The sequence below is a fragment of the Pteropus alecto genome, unplaced genomic scaffold (assembly GCF_000325575.1).
Source record: "Pteropus alecto unplaced genomic scaffold, ASM32557v1 scaffold86, whole genome shotgun sequence".
NCBI classification, from domain to species: domain Eukaryota; kingdom Metazoa; phylum Chordata; class Mammalia; order Chiroptera; family Pteropodidae; genus Pteropus; species Pteropus alecto.
Window position 1 is genome coordinate 18,479,456 of NW_006442109.1, and position 23,603 is coordinate 18,503,058.

Here is a 23,603-nt window from a genome sequence, read left to right on the forward strand (position 1 = left end):
CCACTTAAATAACAAAATAATGATATAAATAACTCAAGAAAGTAGATCAAATGCAGTTATAAAAAATAGTCAATTGGTACAAAAAAAAAGCAAAGATAGAAACAAAGAACACACCATTCTATTAGTTATGAAATAGTGTTTCATTGTGGTTTTAATTTGCTGTCCTTAATGATTGATGACATTGAATCTATTTTCATGCATTTATCTACAACCCATACAAGTGTCCTGGCTGCACTTAAAATTTATGTGTATTCTGCTGTTGTTGGATGAAGTGTTCTAAGTAGCAGTCCTACAGTAGTAAACCTATTTGTATTCTTATATATTAGAAATGTATTTCTTATAGGCAAATGTATTTCTTGTTGGGCCTTACTTTTTTATTCAATATGACAATCTCTGCCCTTTAATTGTGGTATTTAGACTTCCTACATTGAATGTGATCAATAACATGTTTAGGTTTTAGTCTATCATCTTGCTATTTATTTTCTATTTCCCCTATTTTTTTTTTTACCCTTTTCCCTTTTTTCCTGCTTTTTTGGATTTATTGCATAGTTTTATAATTAAATGTTATCTACTTTGTTGGTATATTAGCTGTTACATTTTTTTCTGTCATTTTGTGGTTACTTAAAAATTTGTAGTCTTTAAATTATAACATCCAATCTACTAATGATATTATACCTCTTTATGTACAGTAGAAAAACCTTACCATAGTATATTTTCAGTTCTGTCCTCCATATCTTTACACAATCATATTTTTGTAGTTACATAACCCCAGACTATATTATTTTGTTTGAATACTGAGTAATTTTTAAAAGAAATCTAAATAACAACATAATAGTTTGTTATATTTGCCAGTGTTGTAATATTCCCAGTGTTCATTCCTTTTTATGCCTTCATATGGATCCACAATTTCACTGGTATCACTTTTCCTCTACCTGATTTTCTTCAATGTTTCTTATAGTGGAGAAGAAAAGAAATTCTTTCAGCTTTTATATGTCAGAAAAAAACTTAATATTTTGCTTTTTTCTTTTTTAAACATTTTGTTGCCCTTTTTTGGAAAGGTATTTTCTCTGGATATAGAATTCTAGTTTGATAGTTTTTGTTAAAGTTGTTTCTCCACTGTAGTATTGCTAACATCAATCCTTACAAGAAGTCTGCTGTCATCTTCATTTTTCTAACTATGTACGTAGTGTGTCCTTTTTCTATGGAAGCTTTCAAGATTTTCTCTTATTCACTGGTTTTCAGCAATTTAGGTATGATGTGCATTGGTGTAATTTTTTTTCATTTTCTTATGCTTAAGGTTCATTGAACTTCTTGTGTGGGTTTAGAATGTCAACTAAATTTGAAAAAAAACTTGGCCATTTTCTCAAATACTTTTCTGTACCCATAGTCCTCTCTTCTCCTTTGGAGGACTCCAATATTTGGCTTTTGTCTGCTTAAAGTGGTCTCCCTGCTCTGTTCATTCTTTAACAAATTTTTCTGTTTCATTTTGTACTTTTTTATTATTATGTCTTTAAGTTCAATATTCTTTTCTTCTGCAATGTCTAATCTGCTGTCATTCCTATTCAGTATACTTTTTATGTTATACATTATATATTTATTTCTACAAGTTCTATTTCAGTCTTAATAGCTTCTATATCTTCACTCTTCTTTTTTTTTTTCCCCCTCATGTGGTGCTTTTTGCACTGACTTTTCCATGGCTCTCTTTGAGTGGTTGTTTTGAATGATTGGCATTAGTGAGGGAAGGAGATGGTGTGGAAAGAGCATTTCATGTGGTAACCGAAGATAAAGACATGAGTCCTGGTTTTTTATTTTACTTGTTAGATGAATTCTTTAGCAACAATCTGTTGACCTCCCTGAGCTTTAGTTTTCTCATTTGTAAAATGACAGCAACAATGATGACATAATGCTTTTTAAGGTAGATGTGAAGTATAATACATGTGACAGGAGTTGAGATCCAGTAAATAGCTATACAAATATCAGTCCCTATAATTATGATGGTACTTGCGATAATTTAGGTTTTGTTTTTCTTCCTAAACATTAATATTTCTTCAACAATGTGCTTACCTACCTAGAACTTCTTTTGCTCAGCCTTTTAGTATTATCGTGCTTTAAACATCCTCTATCTATAGATAGGCAACTATTCTACTGTCAAGCCCCAAAAAGATGGCAGCACCAAAAAGAACTGCTCATTCTTCCCTAACTGCCTAGGATGGACCCTCCCTAGCTGATATTAGCCTCAGCACTCTCTCTCCTCCAATTATAATGAAAGCTCTATAAGAGGAATCAATCGTCTTTCATATTTACCTCAGTGTCTGTAATATCTAGAAGAGTGCCTCATACATAAATTTTTATTGCATGAGTTATTTCTCTAAAGATTGGTGGAGCTGGTACTGGGGGAAAAAAATTACCCAGGGAGCTGGATTTTACATTTTATAGTTCTGGGTCAGTAGAGATCTGCAAACTTTGTTTGGCTAGAAATAATAATAATGTGTTGATAATTTTTCTACCTTCAATATGGTTGGTCTACACATAAGGTATATCCAAAGCCTAGGGGAATGAATCAAACAGAAGTTGATTGGTGTTGTGGTGTTTGGATCTTGAAAATGCTTGATAGACCAATGGTTACAATGCCCTTACCAGATACATTCCACTAGGGGCAAACTGCTTCAACCCACAGGCCCAAATGAGTCACCAGCAGACCACCAGAACTTCCCTATTCTCCTTTCCTCACACGAAGCAAAATTGATGGGTTTAAGACGTTCCAATCACAGCCTGGCTAATAACACATAACTTGTATGGTTTATTTCATAAAGATGAATTGGAGTATTTGGCTGAAAATGCGAAGATGCTTCCTGGCAGCAAACTGTGAATGCTAGAGATGGGAGACACATGAACACAGGGCCACGGCTATAATGAACCACATGCAAGCTAATGACTGGTGATCAGGAATCAGACCAGAGTACAGAAGAGAGAGGGAAGAGTAAAGAAGAAAAAGGGAGGAAAGGAGGGGCAGTGACAAATATGAATGAATAAATGAATGAATGAATGAATGAGAGGGAGAGGGAAGGAGAGGGAAGGAGAGAGAGGGGGAGAGAGTGGGGACAGGCAGACAGCTTGACAGTGAGAAAGAAAATATAATGGAGAGGTAGACAAACAGATACAGATGAACAAATGGTCAGAGAAAAATAAAGAGAAGGATAAAAGGGCATAATAATGTCTTCCCTTGGGAGTTCTTGTCATTTGGCTTTTCCTGCAAGGGTTTTCTGTGTCCATATAACAAAATTTGTTCCATCCTAATTTCTTTCCTATAAACCAGTTTAAATGTGGGGTTTCTCATTTTTTTCCCAGCAAGAGGGATCCCTACAGAATGGCTCTCATTCCCCTAAAGGCTTGCTCTTGTAATCAAACTGCTTCCTAAAAATTTGGGGGATGTTGTTCGAATTCTATTTGATCCTCAGTTTAAAACTAAGTAAAGTACATCTTTACTTACACCTTGGCCTACAGAATATCACAGTGCTACCTCCAAGGATCTGTCCTGATCTGAAATTTCGTGGTTGACTGTGAATCAAGTCTATTTGGTGACCCTAAGTTCATACTTCGTTGAAATCAGTCCAGATCTCTTTTCACACCTGTTTCTTCTCCTTATTGCAAAGCCTTCTGTTTTTGGTATGAAGCATTGATGAAGTTAATGCTATTCTACTGGCACTGCTATGTGGATCGGCAATGACTCTAATTTACTAAATAAAAGGTAGTATTGGTTATGCTATCTCACAACACAGACAATGATTAGTCAACAAATTTCCAATCGCATGAAGTATGACTAAACTCCTTCTTGCTTTAAACAATTGTGGGAACTTCTTGACAAAAGGCTTCCTGATGCTGATACCATCTTGTAAGCTAGATTGGATAACTGAGAAAACATTCCTTTCCCACACAGCCCTGGAGAAGCCTGTGCTAGTGATTTAAGCAATACATCAAATCCTTGATTACATTCAGGCTGTCATTTTAAAATATTAATCTGCTGTGCTATGAAGATGTTTCAGTTTAATTGTGCTATTTAAATAAGCTATCTCCTATAAAGCTTAGTTTATGCTTAGTTTATACTCAGCCTTGGGCTGAGCAGCACATGGCCTGGTGGAGAGCCGTGGGGCACTCTGCGTGCCATGCATCTGGGTAGCTATGAACTGAACGTGGCTGCCATATGCTTCAAAGGGCCAAGGCAATGACAACTCTATAAATGACAGCAGTATGAGTTTCTGGTGCTCATGTGTTTGAAGAGCTTTCGTGTACACTACCTCTTAACAATACCTTTGAATCAAGGTAGGAAATAAACTTGTTTGCACATTTCCCCCCGTGAAACTGAGATGCAAATAAGTTAAGGGGTTTCCTGGAGTTAGGAAACATATTAGATCCAGTGCAGCTCTGGAACTCGTTTATAAGTTTGTAGGCCAGATTGCTTTTTGGTATGACATGAACTCACTCTTCAAGTCAGTACTTCGATGAACCCAGTACAGGGCTTTAGATATAATAGACGCTCGGAAAATGTGGGTGGAATTTAACTGATACCCCACCAAGCAAGTAGAGCTGATTGTCCAGTCAACTACATAAGTAGAATGTTTAAGCACCCTTGTATTGCCTAGTAAATAGGCATGTTCACACTCCTACCCCAGGCAATGTGTTGACTAGACTTCTTGATTCTTAAAATAATCCCTTACTTCAATGCTTAATACCAATTTTAAAAAGATAACCAACACATGTTTGCCTTTATGACCTACATCCCTCTAAGAAGAAGTCAGCATGAACTTTTGTTTTCATTCTAGAAATTAACAAAAAATGAAGCACCAAGAATAAACTAGAGAGTCCTCTAGAAAACATGGTATCAATATATCATAAAATGTAAGTTTCCTAACTCAAAATTTCTTACTAAAGCAGGCAGACTACACTGCCATTTTCTCTCTCGAACCCACTGGGAGAAACTTACTCCTTTTCCTCCTGAGGGAATGAAGGGTTTATGATAAGCAAAAAGTATTTCATTAACTGTAGCATAGAAAAATAAAATCAAACATCATAATTAATTATGAAATAATCAAATATACAACTTACTAGGATCATAGAGCAAGATAATAAGCACCTTAAGTTTGCATAACACTATCATTTTCAAAGCACTTTCATATACATTATCTTAATTAATCCTTATGTGATATTTTCAAAATTACATGTATTTACAAACCCTCCTAACCCTTATTTCTGTCAGGGCTTAACTGGTCATGCCTCTGATGTCTACAAACACTGTCCAGAGTGCCCCATTTTAGAATCAAACAACATTCACAGTTTTTTCAAAATGAAATTTTCAAACTTCTTTTGTTAAATCATGGTGAGAGAGGTAAAATTAAAATCGAAATTACTTAGCATTAATCTCTTGAGGGCATCAGAGTGCCATTAACGGGGGGACAATTAAGCTTTCAAACAAAAAAAATTACTTCATTTGCATTTTCATCTTACCAGCTTTGTGACTGCCTGCCTTATTCAGGTCAAAAGCACTTTTCCAAGGGAAGAGTCAGGTGTAGGAAAAAATATACTTCTTTATTTCTACTTGTGTCTTATTTGTCACTTCACAACAGGCAGCTGCTTTACAGTCTTGGCTCTACTGTAACCAATCTGAGCTTCAATGTTCTCATCAGTAAAATGAGGGAGTTGGATAAAAAAATCTCTCTGATCCTTTGCCCAAGTTGAGTTCTCCATTTCTTATTACAGCAATACTTTCTTTTTATAGCATCTTGTTCGCTGGTCTTTTCGGTGTCACTGTTCAGGTTGGAATTTTTTTGACATGGAAGGATTACTGCTAGGTTTGCTCTAACTTACTGAATCTCAGCACAAAGGATGGGATCGGTGATTAATGCTAATAATAATAATACAACTACAATGTTTACTGCTTAACAAATGCCATGAGATCTACAGACATCCCAACAAATGTAACTAACTTGTGAAATATGTATTACTATCCCATTTTTTCATATTAGAAGAGCTAAGCTCAGAATTTAAGTAAATTACCCCAAATGCAAACTAAAGCCATACCTTTAATAAGACATTCTATTTTCAGAATATCAGGACTCATTTTTATACTCAATTCACAGGGCAGAATTGTCAAGGTAGTGGGAGGCATGGATGAGTTCATCTGTGATATGTATGCATTTTTCTAAATCCACACATAAATTCACTATGAACTCATTTCCTCCTGCATGGGAAAACACCTGATAAAGGAAAACAAGTTTGCAAATCTCACACCATTTTCATGGTAAAATGAGAACATGCACAGGTAGATTCAAAATAGTATTACAGGAACCAGAGATATAGAACCTCAATGAGAAGAATGGAATATTGAATTCAGGAAACTGGCAATAATAAAAATTGCTGTTGAAAATTTAGGCATTCGTTTTTGACATTCTAGAAGGAGACAAACAGAAAATAATTATGAGTGTAATTTCACTTAAAGCTAATAAATATTTCAGTAAAAAATATTGTGAAAAAATTATGCATATTATACACGTACACATACATATATAATATGTACAGTAGGATGCACTGGATTTAAATTTGAATTTCTTCTTCCTTGCAATAATGTTGTTTAAAAAAAAATAGATATATTGTTATTGCCAGTATAGATGCATCCTGTTAAAAGGAAAATGGAGGCGCACAGTAAAATAAATTATATGAAAACTGCCAATTAGAATATAGATAGTTCATATTTTAAGTATTCCAATATACTCTTCTGTGTACTTGCTCCTATAAACTGTATGCGGCTTTCTACAGCTTGTTTCTGGTGGAAACAAGCACTAATTCTGACCTGAAATGAGTACAGAGCACTGTCACATCTAATTCTTCTGGATGGGCCTTGTCTTGGTCTTGCCTCACATACATGCACTTATTCATCTGATTTCTCAAAGGGGACTCTTTGCAGGATTAAAAAATTAGAATAAATATTTGTGCTACTGCATTTCTTTGGATGGATGTTTTATTTCACAGTTGCAACTGGCAACCTATGGATCGAATACCTGCAGAAATTGTGTATGTTGTTTGATAAGAACTCATCCATGCCTCCCACTACCTTGACAATTCTGCCCTGTGAATTGAGTATAAAAATGAGTGTTGGCTTTCATACATTTTGTAAATTCGTATTTCCAAACTTTCTATTCTAGTCAAGAGGGAGTAAAAGGGGGTAGAGATTCTTCTCACATGAAAAATCAAAAAATGAACAGAATATATCAAACAATGGTTTTCAATATACTGAAGATCTGCCAATGAACAACAGTGATCCCAAGGAGATACAAAACTAATAAGGTGAGTCTCGTGATTACTTCAGCTTACTGGCTTGAGGGAGTTTACAGGCCACTGTGCAAGAGGAAGGAACCCGGGTGGAGTCCTTTGGACTCTGAGTTAAAAAGAGCTGAAAATCTGAGAAGAACAAGGCAGCTACAGATTACAGGGCAAAAAGAAGGGAGTTGAACAGAAGGAAAACTCCAGCAATTGCAGAGAGTTCCTCTTGAACAATCAGCTGAGTAATGATAAATGCATGTGATAAAAATACCCAAGGCCAGGTTAAGAGCCACTGAAAGGGATTACATATAATAGTATGTTATATGTACTACCCAAAGCCAGAAACTACCCAAAACACTACCCAAAGCCAGAAACAGTGCTTGTCTCTACGGGGCTGACTAGAAAACATTATAATTCATGAGTCAGTAGACACAGCACACAGAAGAATCTTGTTTCAGTATAGAGGAATAATTAGCCTGAAGTTGAACACTGTTTCATTCCCACTTAACAAAATTCAAAAGCGAGATCCAAAGAACCAAACTATTTCTGTGTAACTTAACTGTATCCTAGAACAAAGCTCAAGAATACTTATAGGATGCCAAAAATATTAAGCAACCATCAAGGTAATATTTACAATGTCTGTCATCCAATATAAAGTTACTAGGCATAGAATAGAAAAATATGACAGATAATGAAAAATTTATTAATCAAAACTTACCAAGAGGAAACACAGATGTTAGAATTGGCAGTCAAGGACAACAAAACAATTATTATAAGTTTTGCATGCATTTGAAAAGTTAAGTAGAAAAAGATAATGTCAAGAGAATGAGAAAACAAGCCATAGATGAGAAGAAAATATTCTCAAAAGGCTCATGTGATGTAGGACTGTTACCCAAAATATTCAAAGAATTCTTAAAACTCAACCGTGAGAAAACAACCTGATTAAAAATGGGCCAAAAACCTTAACAGACATCTCACCAAACTAGATATACAGATGGTAAATAAGCATATGAAAAGATGCTCCACATCATTTGTCATCAGGGAAATAAAACAACAGGAGCTACCACTACATGGCTATTAGAATGCCAAAATCCAGAACACTGTCAACACCTGATGCTAGAGAAGATATGCAGCAATATGAACACCTATTCATAGCTGGTGAGAATGCAAAATGATACAGCCACTTTGGAAGATACTTTAAACAGTTTCTATAAAACTGAAAATATTCTTACTAAATGACTCAGCAATCATGCTTCTCAGCACACACCCAAAGGAGCTGAAAACTTATGTCCACACAAAAACCTGCATATGAATGTTTATAGCATCTTTATTAATAATTGCCAAAGGGTGGAAGCAACCGAGGTGTCCTTCGGCAGGTGAATGAATAAACTGTGATAAATCCAGACAACAGAATATTTATTATTTAGTGCTAAAAAGAAATAAGCTATCAAAGACGTGGAGGGAACTTAAATGCATATTACATAGAGAAAGTGGGAGAAAGGGAGAGAAAGGAAGAGAGAAATAGGGAGATGAAAAAAACACAGGTCATTAGTGGGCTGTGAGACACCTTCAAGAGGCCTAATATATGTACACATGGAGTCTCCAAAAGGTAGAAGCAGAAGAAATGTTTAAAGAAATAATGGCCAAAAGTTTTCCAAATCTAAAGAAAACTGCAGATCTAGAGTCTCAATCAACTCAACAAACCCTAAGCACCAGTAACACACAAAAAACTGTACCATGTAACACCATAATCAAATCATGTGAATGAGTAAAGAAACAAAATCTTAAAAAGCAAGTAGAGGAGGAAAAAAGACATGTACAGAGGAACAAAACTGAGGACAACACATTTCTCATTGAAAATAAGAAACAATGCAAACACAGACACTGAAGTAATATCTTCAATAAACCTACAGCTAACGTCATAGTTATTCAAGAATGTTTTCCATCTAATATTGGGAACAAGGCCAGGATGCCTGCTCTTATCACTTTGACTTGGCATTATACTGGAAGTCTTAGCTAGGGCAATAAAATAATCAAAATTATATTAAGCTTTTCTTTTTGTGTGTGAAAAATGATAAATTGATTCTAAAATTCACATGAAAATAATTCAAAGGTTCTAAAACAGCTAAAATAATTTTGAAAAAGAGAAAACGTTGGAGGAGTAATAATACCTGATTTTGAGATTTATAAAGTAAAGCTATAGTAATTAAGACTGTGTTTTACTGGTATACAGCTGGATAAACAGATCAATGGAACAGAATAGATAATTCAGAAATAGATTCACACAGACATAGAGAGCTGAATTGCATTAAATGTGCAAAAGCAGTTTAGTAAAGAAAAGAAGCTGCTTTCGAAAAATGGTGCAGGAACCATGGATATTTATATACAAAATAACAAACTTGGGTCTATAACTTATACTACAAATTACCTCATAATATATCATAGACCTAAATGTAAACCATAAAACTTATACAAATACAAAAAATAATAAAAATGGGTAAAATATTCGAAGACACTTAAATAAAAAAGATAAAGGATGGCACATATGCACACGAAAAGATGCTTGAAGTCATTAGTCATTAGGGAAATGCAAAATAATATCACTACAACATACCACTACATATGTATTTGAATGGCTAAAATTTAAAAAACTGGCCTTATCAAGTGTTGGAAGGATGTGTATCACCTAGAAATTCCATACATTGGTGGTGATTATGTAAAATGGTACAACCACTTGGGAAAAGTGTCTTAAAAATTAAACATATTTCTTATATGTGTTTCAGCTACTTCACTCTTAGGTATTTATTCAAGAGAAATGTAAACATATGTCTATGCAAACATGTATATACAAGTGCTCCTAACAGCTTTAATTTGAATAGCTGAAAACTGGAAACTAAGTATCTATTAAGAGTTGAATACTACCTAGCAATAAAAAGAAGTGACCTATTGTTAAACCATACAATATGGATGGATCTAAAAATAACTGCTGAGTGAGTGGAACTACACAAAAGAAGAATGTACACTGTATGATCTATTTGTATAAAATTCTAGAAAATAAAAAATATATAACATAATAAAGCAGATAAATGATTGCCTTGGATTGGCGAGGAGTTAGAAAGGATAGCTTCAATGGGTCATTTAGAACAGGAGTCCCTAACCCCTGGGCCGCAAACTAGTACTGGTTCATGGGCTATTTGGAACTGGGCAGAACAGCTGGAGGCGAGCAGCAGAAGAGCGAGCAAAGCTTCACCTGTATTTGCAGCAGCTCTCCAGTGCTAGCATCACCATCTCAGCTCTACTTCAGATCATAAGGCACTACATTTTCATAGGACCACTGGTCTGTGGTGACAAAAAGGTTGGGGACTGCTGAGTTAGAACCTTTCTGGAGTAATGGGTATGCTCAGTATCTTGTCTGTGGTGGTGGTTTCATGGAGGTATACATATATAAATACGTAAAACATTGTACACTTTAAATATGTTATGATTTGTCAGTTTCACCTTAATAAAGCTAACTTTAAACTTTCAAATTTCCAACTTCTGAGAAACTGGAAGCTCCAGCAGCACTGTATCTATATGACTGCATGGCAAGAGAAGCTCTTTTCCAAGAGTCACTTGCTGTCAAGTTTGTTATGGTCCCCGTCCCTCCCTTTTGTTACCCTTATCCCGTTTTATTCTTTTACTTGACTGCCTTAGAATTTGAATTCATGGCTATTGATTAATATCTTCTCTTTTATAAACAAATAAATATTAAAATAGTTTCTTACATCAGTCTAAAGGGAGAAATTGTCTAAATTCCTTAACTCATTCTATGGTATCCTCTGTTATTTGGTCCCAACTGATTAGCCAAACCTATTTCTTAACACTCTCTTCATCAGCCTATATACACAAAAAGCTCTATATTTTTTACACACTTTTGCCCACACTCCCAAACATGCTGTATGTGTTTGGTTTGCTTACTTAGCATGTTAATGAGATCTATGTTTAAACCATCGCAAAGAGAGAAGGAAAGAAAGGAAAAAGGACTGCCTTTAAATTCATGGTTAGGGATTTTTGTTTCTACCAAACGATCACTGGAAGTCATTTTATATCTCTTCAAGGAGTCATAGACAAAAAAGAACCCTTGGCAAAAAAAAAAAAAAAGAAAAAAGAAAAAAAAGATTTCTTGCTGTTTGGTGCAAAATAGAAGTTGTTTAAAAATAAGTAATTTCGTAGAAAATGAGAGGTCATAAAGTTAGATCAACCATTTCATCATTATAGGCTGGTGTAGATATGATGGGCCAGGTGATACCCAAAGCCTTCCTATTGTCTTTAGTCCTCAGATGTCAAGATATTGCTGATTCGAGCCTTTAAAGTCCTAATATGTTCGGTTAACGCAAGCTGCAGACCGGGTTGTAATCTTTTTTTTTTCTGTAAAGTCACCCAAACCATGCCACCTTTTTTTTTTTCTTTAAATATTCTTTGTATTCACTTGCTTCAAAAGTTGAATAAGTATTATGAGAATACTGAGTTTATAACATTAGTTTCATTTTTTGTAATTTGTGCAGATACTATTAAAATGAGATAATCATTGCTTTATATTTTGCATGTCTGTCTGAAATTTATATTCAAATATTTTAATATTTGCAATAGTTTCACATTGTGTACTTACAAATAAAACTTCTCATCCCATACTGGATTCAAGTTTCCAAAAATGGTTTTAGTTCTCCTTTTGTTCTTTCCAACTTGAACTGTAACATATGGGTCACTCGACCCTGTTTTGTCTTTTGCCTGTAAGCCTTGGGCAGAAACCACTGAAATAACATAAACAAACATTTTAACATGAAGATTTCCTCAAACAGAAAATGATAATTTAAAAAAACCATTTTCTACCACTTTGTCTCTGGTTTTGCAGATGCATCCCCATTGCTTTCATTCTCATGAACAACATGACTTTAAAAAAATGTTCAGTCTATGGCCACGCCACCCTGAACAAGCCCAATCTTGTCTGATCTTGGAAACTAAGCAGGGTCGGGCCTGGTTAGTACTTGGATGGGAGACCACTTAGGAAGACCAGGTGCTATAGGTGTAAAAAATAAAAAAAATGGGATTGTAAGATGACACATTCCTTGCAATCTGTGAGGTCAACCAAGGGTTGCCTTGAAAAAAAAATGTTCAATAAAATAATTAATATACTGAACATTAAAACCTTCCTTTTAACTAATACGCTTTTGCCTGTTATGAATAGCTACATAGATATAAACATGCATATACATATTAGTTATATACTCATATATAAACTACTAAATATATGTATAGAGAAATAAGGATATACATGCAATATGCAAAAAGTTACCCAATGTAATTCAAAGACCTGTTATTTAACATTTATTTATAATTTCGCTGTCAGTACTGATCAACTGAACCCAGTAAAAGAAGCATCTTTATTTTACGTTGTAAATATAATATCAGTACATTTAGAGGCTTGGTAAACCTTCACATGATACATAGGCACTTACTATTAATATTGCAAGCGGCTTTAGAAGTTCAAATTACTAAACATCACCAAACTCAACTATCTTGACTCAGAAATCAAATGAAAGAGGGATATTGATCTAGGAGTAAGTAAAACAATATTTGTTTTCGTATTAAAAAAAAAAAACTGACTGAGGAGATTATTGGCTACTCTTATAAATTAATGTCAGGCAGCAACAAAGCTAATCTCTTGTAAACTGCAGGATATTGATGACTATATTGTAAAACAGAAAATTTCTCCTCTGGGAGAGTTTATGATTAGAACAAGGCACAGATCTGATTAAAACAATACAAAGAGAGTAAGAAATTGCTCCAGTAATCTAGCATATATTTTATAAATTCAAAGCACCAACTCAACTTTTTGTCAATATTGACAAAACTGAAAATTCTACTTATTTTACCTACAATTATTTTTAGCAGTGATTTTTAAGGCACATAAAAATCTCAATGTGGGATAAAACTTTAAAAGACAACTTATTTTTACCTGTAATGGTTATTTTTGCTGACCACTTAGATGTCCCGTCTAGTACACTCTGTTTGGCTGCCTTTGTGTACTGTACAAAATCTTCTTTAGAAATCTGAAACATTTCTTGAATTACTTCAAACACCTCTGGCCTGTTTTTCTCCCTGATCTTCATTCTTTCTTTCATAGCTGTAATAATGGTCTGAGTCTTGTCTTCAGCACCATGCTTAGAACTCTTTTCTGCTGCTCCTATAATAGAAAAATCAGTGATGGTGTAAATGTAGGTGCAGTTACTTTTTGGTGACTCAAGAGAGGGAGAAAAGAGCAGGAATAAGAGAATGAATGAATGCTTTCATTCTGAGGAGTCAGAGTGGCTTTTTGGAAAATATCAGGAGGACAAGTCACTATGCTAAGATTCAGAAAAACCAGTCCTTGTATTATTGGCAAATAACTGAACCTCAATGGTCCCCAGTTTTTTCACTTATATTACTGGACTAAGCCAGGGATTATGCAAATATTTGGTTTGAATTTTCAAAAACAAATTTCAACACGACAAAAAGAATGAACACAATCAAATGTGTTATGTACCACACTATTCTATGGATAACCAAATTAAATTTGAGAAGTAGTTTGGATATATATGGCAAATGTCACTTGAAAATCAATATTTCAAATATGTGTGTTCAACCAAAGTGTCTAATTATATTTATTGATGGATTTATGATTAAATGATTAATTTTTGGTACAATAAATACCACAATTTGTTATGTTTTGAAATATAGAGAAAAATTTTACTTGGAATAAAAGTGAGTCTGCTGTTTAAAACATTTGAAAGCCACTAGGCTAGATGATCTCTCAAGTATCTGATAGACCACAGACTTAACTCTCATTCTATAATACAGCCAGTTTTGAAGAGGCTGAATTCTCACTTTCCACTCAAAATCCTTTTCTATTTCTAGAACATTGCTTTTTATGATTGGTCTCAATTTTCTGGGGATTTTTGTTTATAATATAAATCTTCCTGGCAGTGAAAGATTTCCAAAAGTCCATTCTTGGGTCCTTCACTTTCTCCAACTACCAGCAAGGCATTCTTGATGCCCTGTCTGACCTCCGGGTTGCCCAATATTACACAATAGTGAACCATGATTACAACTTTCATGGTTCCTTAGTGAGTCTGAAGTGAGAAAGCAAAAGACCATGTACTAGTGTTTACAGAAATCAGCACTGCTGAAAGCAAACAAATTTTGGCACAGAAGCACCTGAATGTAGCAAAAAGAATTATAAAAACTTGTATTCATAGCTAGTTACTGTTTCAATATTCATCTACATGACTATTGCCCAACTTGTCTTGCTGTTTTGAAATATTATATTTCTGAAAATAGGCATACTTATATCTCATAAAATGTTTAGAGATTAAATGACATAATTTATTTATACAACTCCTATGATAAAGGATAGGCAGCCTCAGTAAAGTTCTTTGAATCTAATTCTGTGAATCTTAAGCCAATTTAAATATAGAAGCTAAGACAAAAGACAGAAGGTCAACTATTAACTTTCCTTTCTGTACATTCATATACAACTTGACAGCAGTAATTTAGTGAAAATCTTATTTGAAAGTATGACATTTGTTTCCTAAAGTGGAAAAAAATACATTTATAATAATCAAGGTGTAATTACAGGAAGAGATGGATATTCTAATGGCAGAAAGAGCAGATTCCCTGTTTTCATCTTTTTTTAAAAAAAACCTTTGAGGACAAATTACATTTTTTAAAAATGATACTAAAAATTAATGCATTCTACTTAAGATAATTTGCCATTCTAAATGCTCTAGTCATCTGTTAAAACATGCCCTGGAATAGCTACACATTTGTACATTATGTACTCAAGCAATTAAACATGTTTGTAATTTATCAATAATGACTTAACTCCACAGTACATAATTCTTACAAGGCAACATCAGCTTAAGCTAGACTAAGTACTAGTTGCAGCTATTCAATAGGCAGATTTTACTGCAAGTATTGGAATATTCATTAAATATTCTTTTAAAGAATTAGGAAAGCATGACAATTTGCTTTGAAATATTTTACTAATGCTCTTGATGTTGGAGTAAAAGATCTCTAACTTGTACAGAAAACAGACCCATAAATTGATATTGTCAATCTCAAGGAGTAGATTAATGGAGACTTATGTTTAAGCCCTTTATCTGTTATTTCTATAAAAGATATGTAACTTTTTAAGTTTACTTTTACATTTTTGATCTGAAGAAAATAATTCAACTTAGATTTGTTTAGTTCAGAGATACAGAGACAAATTCATAATTAACTTTTGTCACTGATCTGCAAGTACTTTTCATTGCCCTATTGGGTATCAAACCCACATATCTCACTTTATGTTTTGAAATAAAATTATCTCTTAAATAATTATAATTCATCATTGTTTCCAGCACTCTGGGTTTATTATTTTTCTTCAGGCTTATTCTGTTTATCTCAAAGTTATTAGAGATAAACTTATATTTGCATTTATATGAGTCTTCCTTCAACATGTCTGATAGAAGTTCTAGCAGCTTCATTGAAATAGAGAAATATGTCAGAGATCGAAAAGAAATTAAATCAAAAGAGATAATGTATAGTGAAAGCACTTTGTAAAGTATAATACATTATACAAATGAAATGCATCATTGTTATTTTTAAAAACACTCAATGGACAGATCAGTCAATACAATTATGCACAACAAAACTGCAAGAGGCAAACTTATCCCACATGGTTTTTGTCTACGTAATTTAATGAGACAGCCAATTAATCAGAACCCTTTTTCTTTAATTTTTATTTATTATCCAAAATATATAAATGCCATGTGAAACTCACAATTTTACCACCTTTATACGGTGATTTACAATTTCAGTGTTTCTTTCAATTATCTATATATGTATAATTACTACAATATTCTCCCTTCATCTCAGTCTCTTCTCTTTCCTTTTTTCTCAATGGCTATTCCAAAACATTTCTACTCTCTCCAAGTCACCTACCCTCCCTACCCTCCATTCTCAGCATAAGATCTTATCTCTTCCTTAACAGAAACAGAGGCTTTCTAAACTCGGTGGTCACATTTTCTCCTCTTCTCTACAGAAAACGACAACAACGACAACAACAAAACCCGATTTGTAGCATTAGCAGATTTCTATGGTGTAAATATGCTAATGCTGATTTCAAGCAACTGCCTAGCAAAATTCTTGGATATTTATCAACCACTGACACAGCTACCTGAATGTATGTATATCATACATATGCTAGCCTGTAAGGCCAACTTTAATTAACTGTGTTTTGCAAGTATCTAGCATACTGTTTGGAAAATAAGATACACACAATAAACAGAGTAGACAAAATATTTCTGAAGGCAACTAAAATAAAATGATTACTATATTTGAGTATTTAATTTGGCTCTGAATTTAATGTGTTAGGAACTTCTTGCATACTCTGACCATAAGGCCATAATTCTAGAAGAAACAAGAATTCAACGTTAAATGATAAACGTGCCATGGAATACATCTTATTATGGTATAAAATACACCTGGCCCTTGGCTTCAGATCTAGAATTTTTCCAGAAACAAACTCTGTGTGCCCAATCATTAGAAAGCAGGATTTGGTTGGCCTACCTCATGCACTTAATAGCATAAAACAAGGGCACAAGTCGAAATATAAATGGAAGAAATATATCCAAAAAAATCATTTTTAAATGAAGCAAAAGAAAATAGTGGTTCATAATGCTTTGGGCATAGAAGGAGACAGTCTTGAATATAAATCCAGATTTGCCACTTAGTAACCATTTGAAATTGGGCTAGTTACTTTATCTTTTTAAGCCTTAGTTTCTTCACCTAAAAAAAAAAAAAAAAACAAAAGGAAATATAGTAGTGCTTTCCTTAACAGGGTCACTGTAAGAATTAAATGAGATAATGAATATAGTTTCAAAACTAATAATTGAACAAGTATAAGAATTTCATAATGTCAGAAAGGTTGAAGATATAAGCATTTATTAAAGAATTTCACATTAACAAGAAATTTTAAGGTTTGGAGCTTCATGATTAAGTGACTGTGAAGGAACTCCTTGAAAAGGACAGTGCCTCACCCAAAACCTACTGTGTGCTAACTGCTCTACAACTATTTGGTAATTGGGAGTCAGTAAAGTGCTTGAAGATCAAAGAAAATAGAGTTCTAAGAAACTTGAAGAAATAATATTATTTATTATAATATTAAATATTATTGATATTATAAATAATATTAATATTTATTAATATTAACACAACAAATAGAAAAATAATTATTATTATGCATCAATAAATTCTTACCTGCATTTGAGGCTGGTGAATCCAAAGGAGGTAGGTGATTAACATGCATGGAAAGCAGGAAGAGGGTCTGATTGAGGCATTTCTCTCTCAAGCAGTCTCTAACATGAAAACTTTATTGCTTTTTTCTTTCCCAGTAAAATCATGTAGGTGGGCCTGCTCTGGGTGCCTCTCTCTTTCTCTTTCCCACAAAACCATGTAGGTGGCATGTCATTGGCATCTCCTACCCTTTCCTTTGGTTGCTTTACATCCAAGATTTTCTTAACCCTCCTCTTTTAACATGCCTTCACTCTTTTCAAGAAATAGACTCGCATCTCCCCCAGTTTTCAAGTTGGCTGCCTCCTTTTTCTTGTAAAATCAAAGCCACACACTCCACATGATTTCTCACAAGCAACAAGGGACTGATGTTTAACACAAAGATAACTGGAAGAACACAGATTTAGCATAGCATTATCCCCCACTCTCGTAGGTGGCTCCATCACTGATGTCGGGGGAGGTGGGTGTGTAGCCCTCTTTCAAGAAACTGCCACTTTCTATAGGGACTTCACTGTCACTGAACTTGGATCCAAAAACAAAAACAATATTTCCTCCCCCTCCACCTATATTTCCACCACTCCCACCATCTGCAATCATCAGGCCTATTATTTGTAAATGTAAACTTTCAGAACAAGTTTGGAAACATTTGCATATTAAACGACAAAATCAGGAATGTATTTCACAACTGTCTGTCAAAGCTACTACGTCTTAGGAGCATTATTTAGACACTGGCTTTCTTGAGATTACCCAATCATTTCAGAGTCAAAAACTATATTAACTAAGGGAACAAATTAATTATAAAAAAAATTACATACAATTTCCAAAATGTTTTTTTACTATGTAAGGAAAAAGAAAAAGTAAGGAAGAGATGGAAAGAGAAAAGATATTTTTGTTCTCACTCTTACTTATATAGATTTCTCATATCTTTTTTAGAAAACAAAAAAGATAATAAAACAAAGAAAAATTTAAACACAAATTTCTTTCTATTTCTCTTTTCTTAAATAGCCTCTGACATTCAGGAACTTGGTTGACACTAATTCACAGTGTCATTGGATGCTGGCCGGGTGCTCACAGGTAGGCCATGTTGTTCTCCTGTTGGACACGAGCAAGCTCACAGGACACCAACCTCACACATGGTCACTCTGTGACAGCGCTGAACAAGACAAGGTCATTTCATAATTCTGTGTAAAACACAAAATACCAAACATTCCCTCTCTTAAGTGACCACCGTTTCTTTCCTAAGTACAGCTGTTATGCTTCACTCTAGTCTGCCCTCCTTGTAGGCAAGATTTGTCAACATGCAGAACCATAGTGTTGCTCTCACTTCTAGACAACGCTCGATACAGAGCAAACCTCTTCTCTCTGACACTCTCTTACTGAGTTGTCCTATGGTTCATCCTGGTTTGCATTCTCCCTTGCAGTAATGGGTAATCACTGAACTTTTAAAACTATAGGTATGTTCCCAGTGGTCTTTAGCCAGAGGGATTAACAGGTATTAAACTCTTTTCGCACATGTGGAAAATGATGCTCAGAGAGGTTCTGAAAAATTCCAGGAGCAGCAGGATGAGAAAGTAGATCTTTCTCAAATCTGTCAGGACTATGAAATATATATACTGATATCCACTGCTTCTGTTGAATACCTCTATAGCACCCTTTTCATGCCCCAATGGCAGCCTACCCCAGCACCTGAAAATGCTCCATTATTAGTTTATTCCTTTTGGTTCAAGAAATGACCATTGTATTAAAGTAACATAACCACTGATTCCATTTTTACCCAAATTAACTTATTAGATCATTACTTTTCCAGTCTTGTTGAAAAGTCAATGCAATATGTATGTTCTATAGGGAGGGGTATACATTCCCCAAGCTTAGTGAGTTGCCATAGAGGACAGGCCTTGAGGAGTCACCATGATGAGAAGCTCTGTGAAGCCAAGGTCTGGGCAGCACAGGTTGTCTTAAAGACAGGGGTACTACATGTGAAAGTGAAGAAGCACTACAAAGAAAATTTTTAAACTTGCCATCTCTTCTCTTAGGGTCAACTTCGTATATTTCTTTATAAATTAGGAGAGAACGCTAGGCTGGGAGTTCACAGACCTGGCTTCTAATTCTACCTATAATATCCACTTGATACTTTTTTGACATGATAGTACATTGTCTAAACTCAGTAAAATCATTAGATTGAGTTCTCAAATCCACTTATCTCAAAGGTTCCTTTAAAAATCTATGGTTAGATAAAAGTGATCTTTAAACCATTACATGCTATTTCTAATATTATTCTTATGCCCTCATTTGTTGCTTAACCAACATTTATTGAGCAGCTAACTGTGCTTAAATTTGTGCTAAGTTCTGGGAACATAAAGAATATGGTCTTCACTCTATAGCAGTAGATACACAGAATCCTACTTCTAAGCTTATCTACTTCTAAGCTTTGAGTATTCATCACATAAGCATATTTTGTATAATTGCTGTCGAAAGAATAGAATGTCAAAAGTTTCCAAGATATGTGTCCACATCTATTCGCCTGAGCTGAGTTTTAGAAAACATAATTTGAGTTGAGGAACAACAGCAATTAGTTTCTTTTAAGCTCTAAGAGCCCAGAATAAAGCTCCTACCCACAGAAGCTGCTCAATATATGCAAATAACTGACTGTGTTAAGATATCATGGTTGCATATGTGGTAACACAAATACAAAGAAAGAGAATCAAAATCTAGTTTGCTGACAGGAGTACAGTAGCCAGATTTCCTAATGTTATGAATTTGCAATAGCTAATGATTAGGACACATAAGCTTCACATAACGTCAGTGGGGAACACAACAAAAGAACACAACTCACAAGATGCTGCTTTTCTGAACTTTCAGTGAAATACTTTCTGTCCTTATACAGGTACTTGAAGTTTCCAGTTAGGAATTAAAATTAGGCAGAATGTTTATTCAGTAGGACTCTGGAAATCCTTCTTTGGAAATATGTAAGGAAGTACAGTCAAATTAGGTTAGGTACTATGTTATTTCCCTATTTTTTTCAATTTTGAAGTTGTCTCTTTTCTATTTTAAAAAGATAATCAAGAAAAATATTTTACTCATGATCTCTCTTCTACATGTCTTGCTCTGTACACATCCTCATCCTAGCCAACATACACTTTTTTTCCCCTAGTTTAAAACGGCTACCATAACTGTTATGACAAGTTCCTTACAGGTTATATTAATATTATTCAGGGTCACAAACTTCCCCATTAGCCACTATTCAATGCTTCTACCACTAAACGCTTTTTAAATTTTTTTTTTTTTTTTTTTAGATAGAACACAAATGAGTTAATTAAAGAAAAGTGGGCAGAATCTGGCTACTGTCACTGGCCTGGAACTGAGAGGGTAAGGAAAAGTCAGTTCTCTTAAGGACTGATTTTTCTGTTTCCCTCTGTTTCCTCTGTTAGCCCTGGGCCAGGAAGATGGTAAAACATAGGAACCACCATCAAGTAAAATCCACTAAAGAGCAGCAGAGATGAGGCTGTTTGGGGAACTTATTTGATGTTTCCATGAGTCTCTGAACCTTCAAAGAAGTACCAAAGCAGTGAGTGGGATTTTTAAATCACCTGGTTTAACTCCACCTGACTGAATGGATAAGTCACAGACCCAAGATTTGATGGGAATGAAATACCAAAGTCAAGTCAATTTAAAGTTAACTTTAAATACGCTCTTTTGTATGCCTCACTGGTCAGGCCATGTATAGAGTATATACATTTTTTCTTTTGCTTGAGAGATGGGGGTGGCGAGAATATGTATGTAAGTTGACAGACTGCAGGAAAGGATTAGCAAAATAATAAGGGTCCTAGAAACCTAAAGAAAACTTTTATTTTCAAGTGTTTGAAACACTGTCATATGCAATGGAAGTCAATTTATTACATATTTTATCCAGAGGTAAGATTTGGATTAAAGAACAGAAGTTACAGGAGGCAGAACTTAGTTCAAATTTTAATTTACAAGCTAGAATTTTCCAATGATAAATTTAGCTGTCTACCAAGGCGTTAAATTTTCTCTGAGGTGTTCAAACAGAGATTGAAAGACCATTTTGAGAGGAGAATCAGGGAACGTCCTTAAGTTTACAGGAAGCTGCATTAGCTATACAGTCCTACTGATTTTTCTTAATCTTTTACTCTTTCCTTTGCTTGCAATGTTGGCATACATGGAACTATCTCACACTAGGTGCTACCACTGCAAATTTCTGGCTTAAAGCAATGAACGAGAGAAATTTGTTAAGGGAATAACACAGATTCTGTAGGGATAATTTCGAATTTTATTGATAGTTATTGTGGAAAGTGGTGAAATTGAATTCATATCCTTGCAAACCTCTTTTTGTTCAGTATGAGAGTATGAGTTTTAGTGAAAAAGTAAGGAGGTGTTGTTAAAGAAAATACCTCCTTCCTGGGGCATATATACCCATTCTCATTTTTCTGCACTATTTTTGATTCTTCCAGTTTACATGTGCATTTTGATGAATAACCACAATGAAAAATTTGCCTAATTTATTGACCAATATCCAAGAATACATGCTTTCTTAAGAAATAAAATTAGATTACAAAAATGTTTCTAAAGTTTAATGAATGGGTGGCATCTCTCTTCTCTAATAGACTGAAGAAGAATGAGCTCATTTCTTAGGTATGGCCTCCATCAAATATATAAGACCTCCATAATATATATTTTTTAAGGAATTCAAGCCATTTGTCTCTAGATGGCAATATTTTTCCTGTTTCCTCAAACATCACTGATTTAATATGCTTATTTCTTAAGATGTCTATTTTACAATTCAGGTTTTTAAAACAAGTGGACTGAATTTTAATTGGATTAAGAGACTTTGCAAGTAAATTGGCTGAGTAATATTGATTCAACTCCTCTTCCTTTTTAACAGTTATTCCTAAATATACTTTTAATTTTTCAAACACATACTACTTCTGTTACTAAAAAAAAAATGTATTTATTATGATTAATAGCCTAAATCTAATCTGACTGTGTAGGAAGAATAATAATCAGGTAGAGAAAACTGTAGAATGTGTGTCACTGTTACTACAATAGCCAGCTGTGACAGCATTTCTGATTTAATCTTTATTTTGACATTTTCTTCTGTCCTTTCTCAATTTCAAGCAACTCATGCACCTTACAATGACTGCATTCATATAAACAATAAACAGAAGGGGCAATGTTTAGATACAAAAAAAATATTATTTGCAACTGAAAATTCAAGTTTAAATATATTTTTGACAATTTTTTTAATTATTTAAAGTCAGCAGACATGCTGAAATAAATGTGTCAGTAAAAATCAGTAATATGTACTATAAGTGTGATGTTTTGGCATTTCTGGACCTTATCTAAAATATTAGTAAAAAGAATTTTTTTGGAAGTAGAAAATTTAAGATAACTTGTCATAAAGGTCAATGTGACATGTACCTATTCAAAAGTGTGAAAGTATGAAGAGGCCAGTGATATTTATTGAGCATCAACCTGTGCCAGACTCTTAGCAGAGACTATTTCATGTAGTATTCCCTATAATCCCCCGAGGTAAATTTTAGTATCCCTGTTCATTTGGTGGAGGAAAATAAAGCCCTGAGAAGTTGAAATTATTGTTCAAGGTCACATATCTAGTAACTTAAATTTGTCTTTGACATTCGAACACAAGACATCCCAGGTCCAAGGCCTGTGCAGAGGTTGTAGAAGAACATGGCTCCTTTAAGCAGGCACCAAACAGGCTTGGGAAAGAATTCAAGCTACTGTCATCACAGAAGTGTGCCTTAGCCCATGTTTGAGGAACAAGACTCTACATATTCCCACTTACCACATGGGGCTATTATGAGATAAAAGTGAGATAATAGATTGGAAGTCACTTTAAAGTTTTCCACTCGAGTGCATTTGCACTCCAGGTACTCACTCTGAGGAGTCTAATAGTGCTGAGT

General features: G+C 34.3%; 1 protein-coding gene and 1 pseudogene across 1 annotated transcript in view; one reads left to right on the plus strand and one right to left on the minus strand.

Annotated features, from left to right (window-relative positions):
• The window catches only part of UNC13C (unc-13 homolog C), a 350,422-nt gene that overhangs the window by 254,013 nt on the left and 72,806 nt on the right, over positions 1 to 23,603 (minus strand). Inside the window, exons 5-6 of the mRNA XM_025038961.1 lie at positions 13,310 to 13,537; positions 11,963 to 12,104 (exon numbers count right to left, since the gene is read on the minus strand). Of these exons, the coding sequence (XP_024894729.1) occupies positions 11,963 to 12,104; positions 13,310 to 13,537 (370 nt within the window). The remainder of the gene's footprint in view (positions 1 to 11,962; positions 12,105 to 13,309; positions 13,538 to 23,603) is intronic.
• Positions 12,261 to 12,379, plus strand: LOC112469660 (annotated as a pseudogene).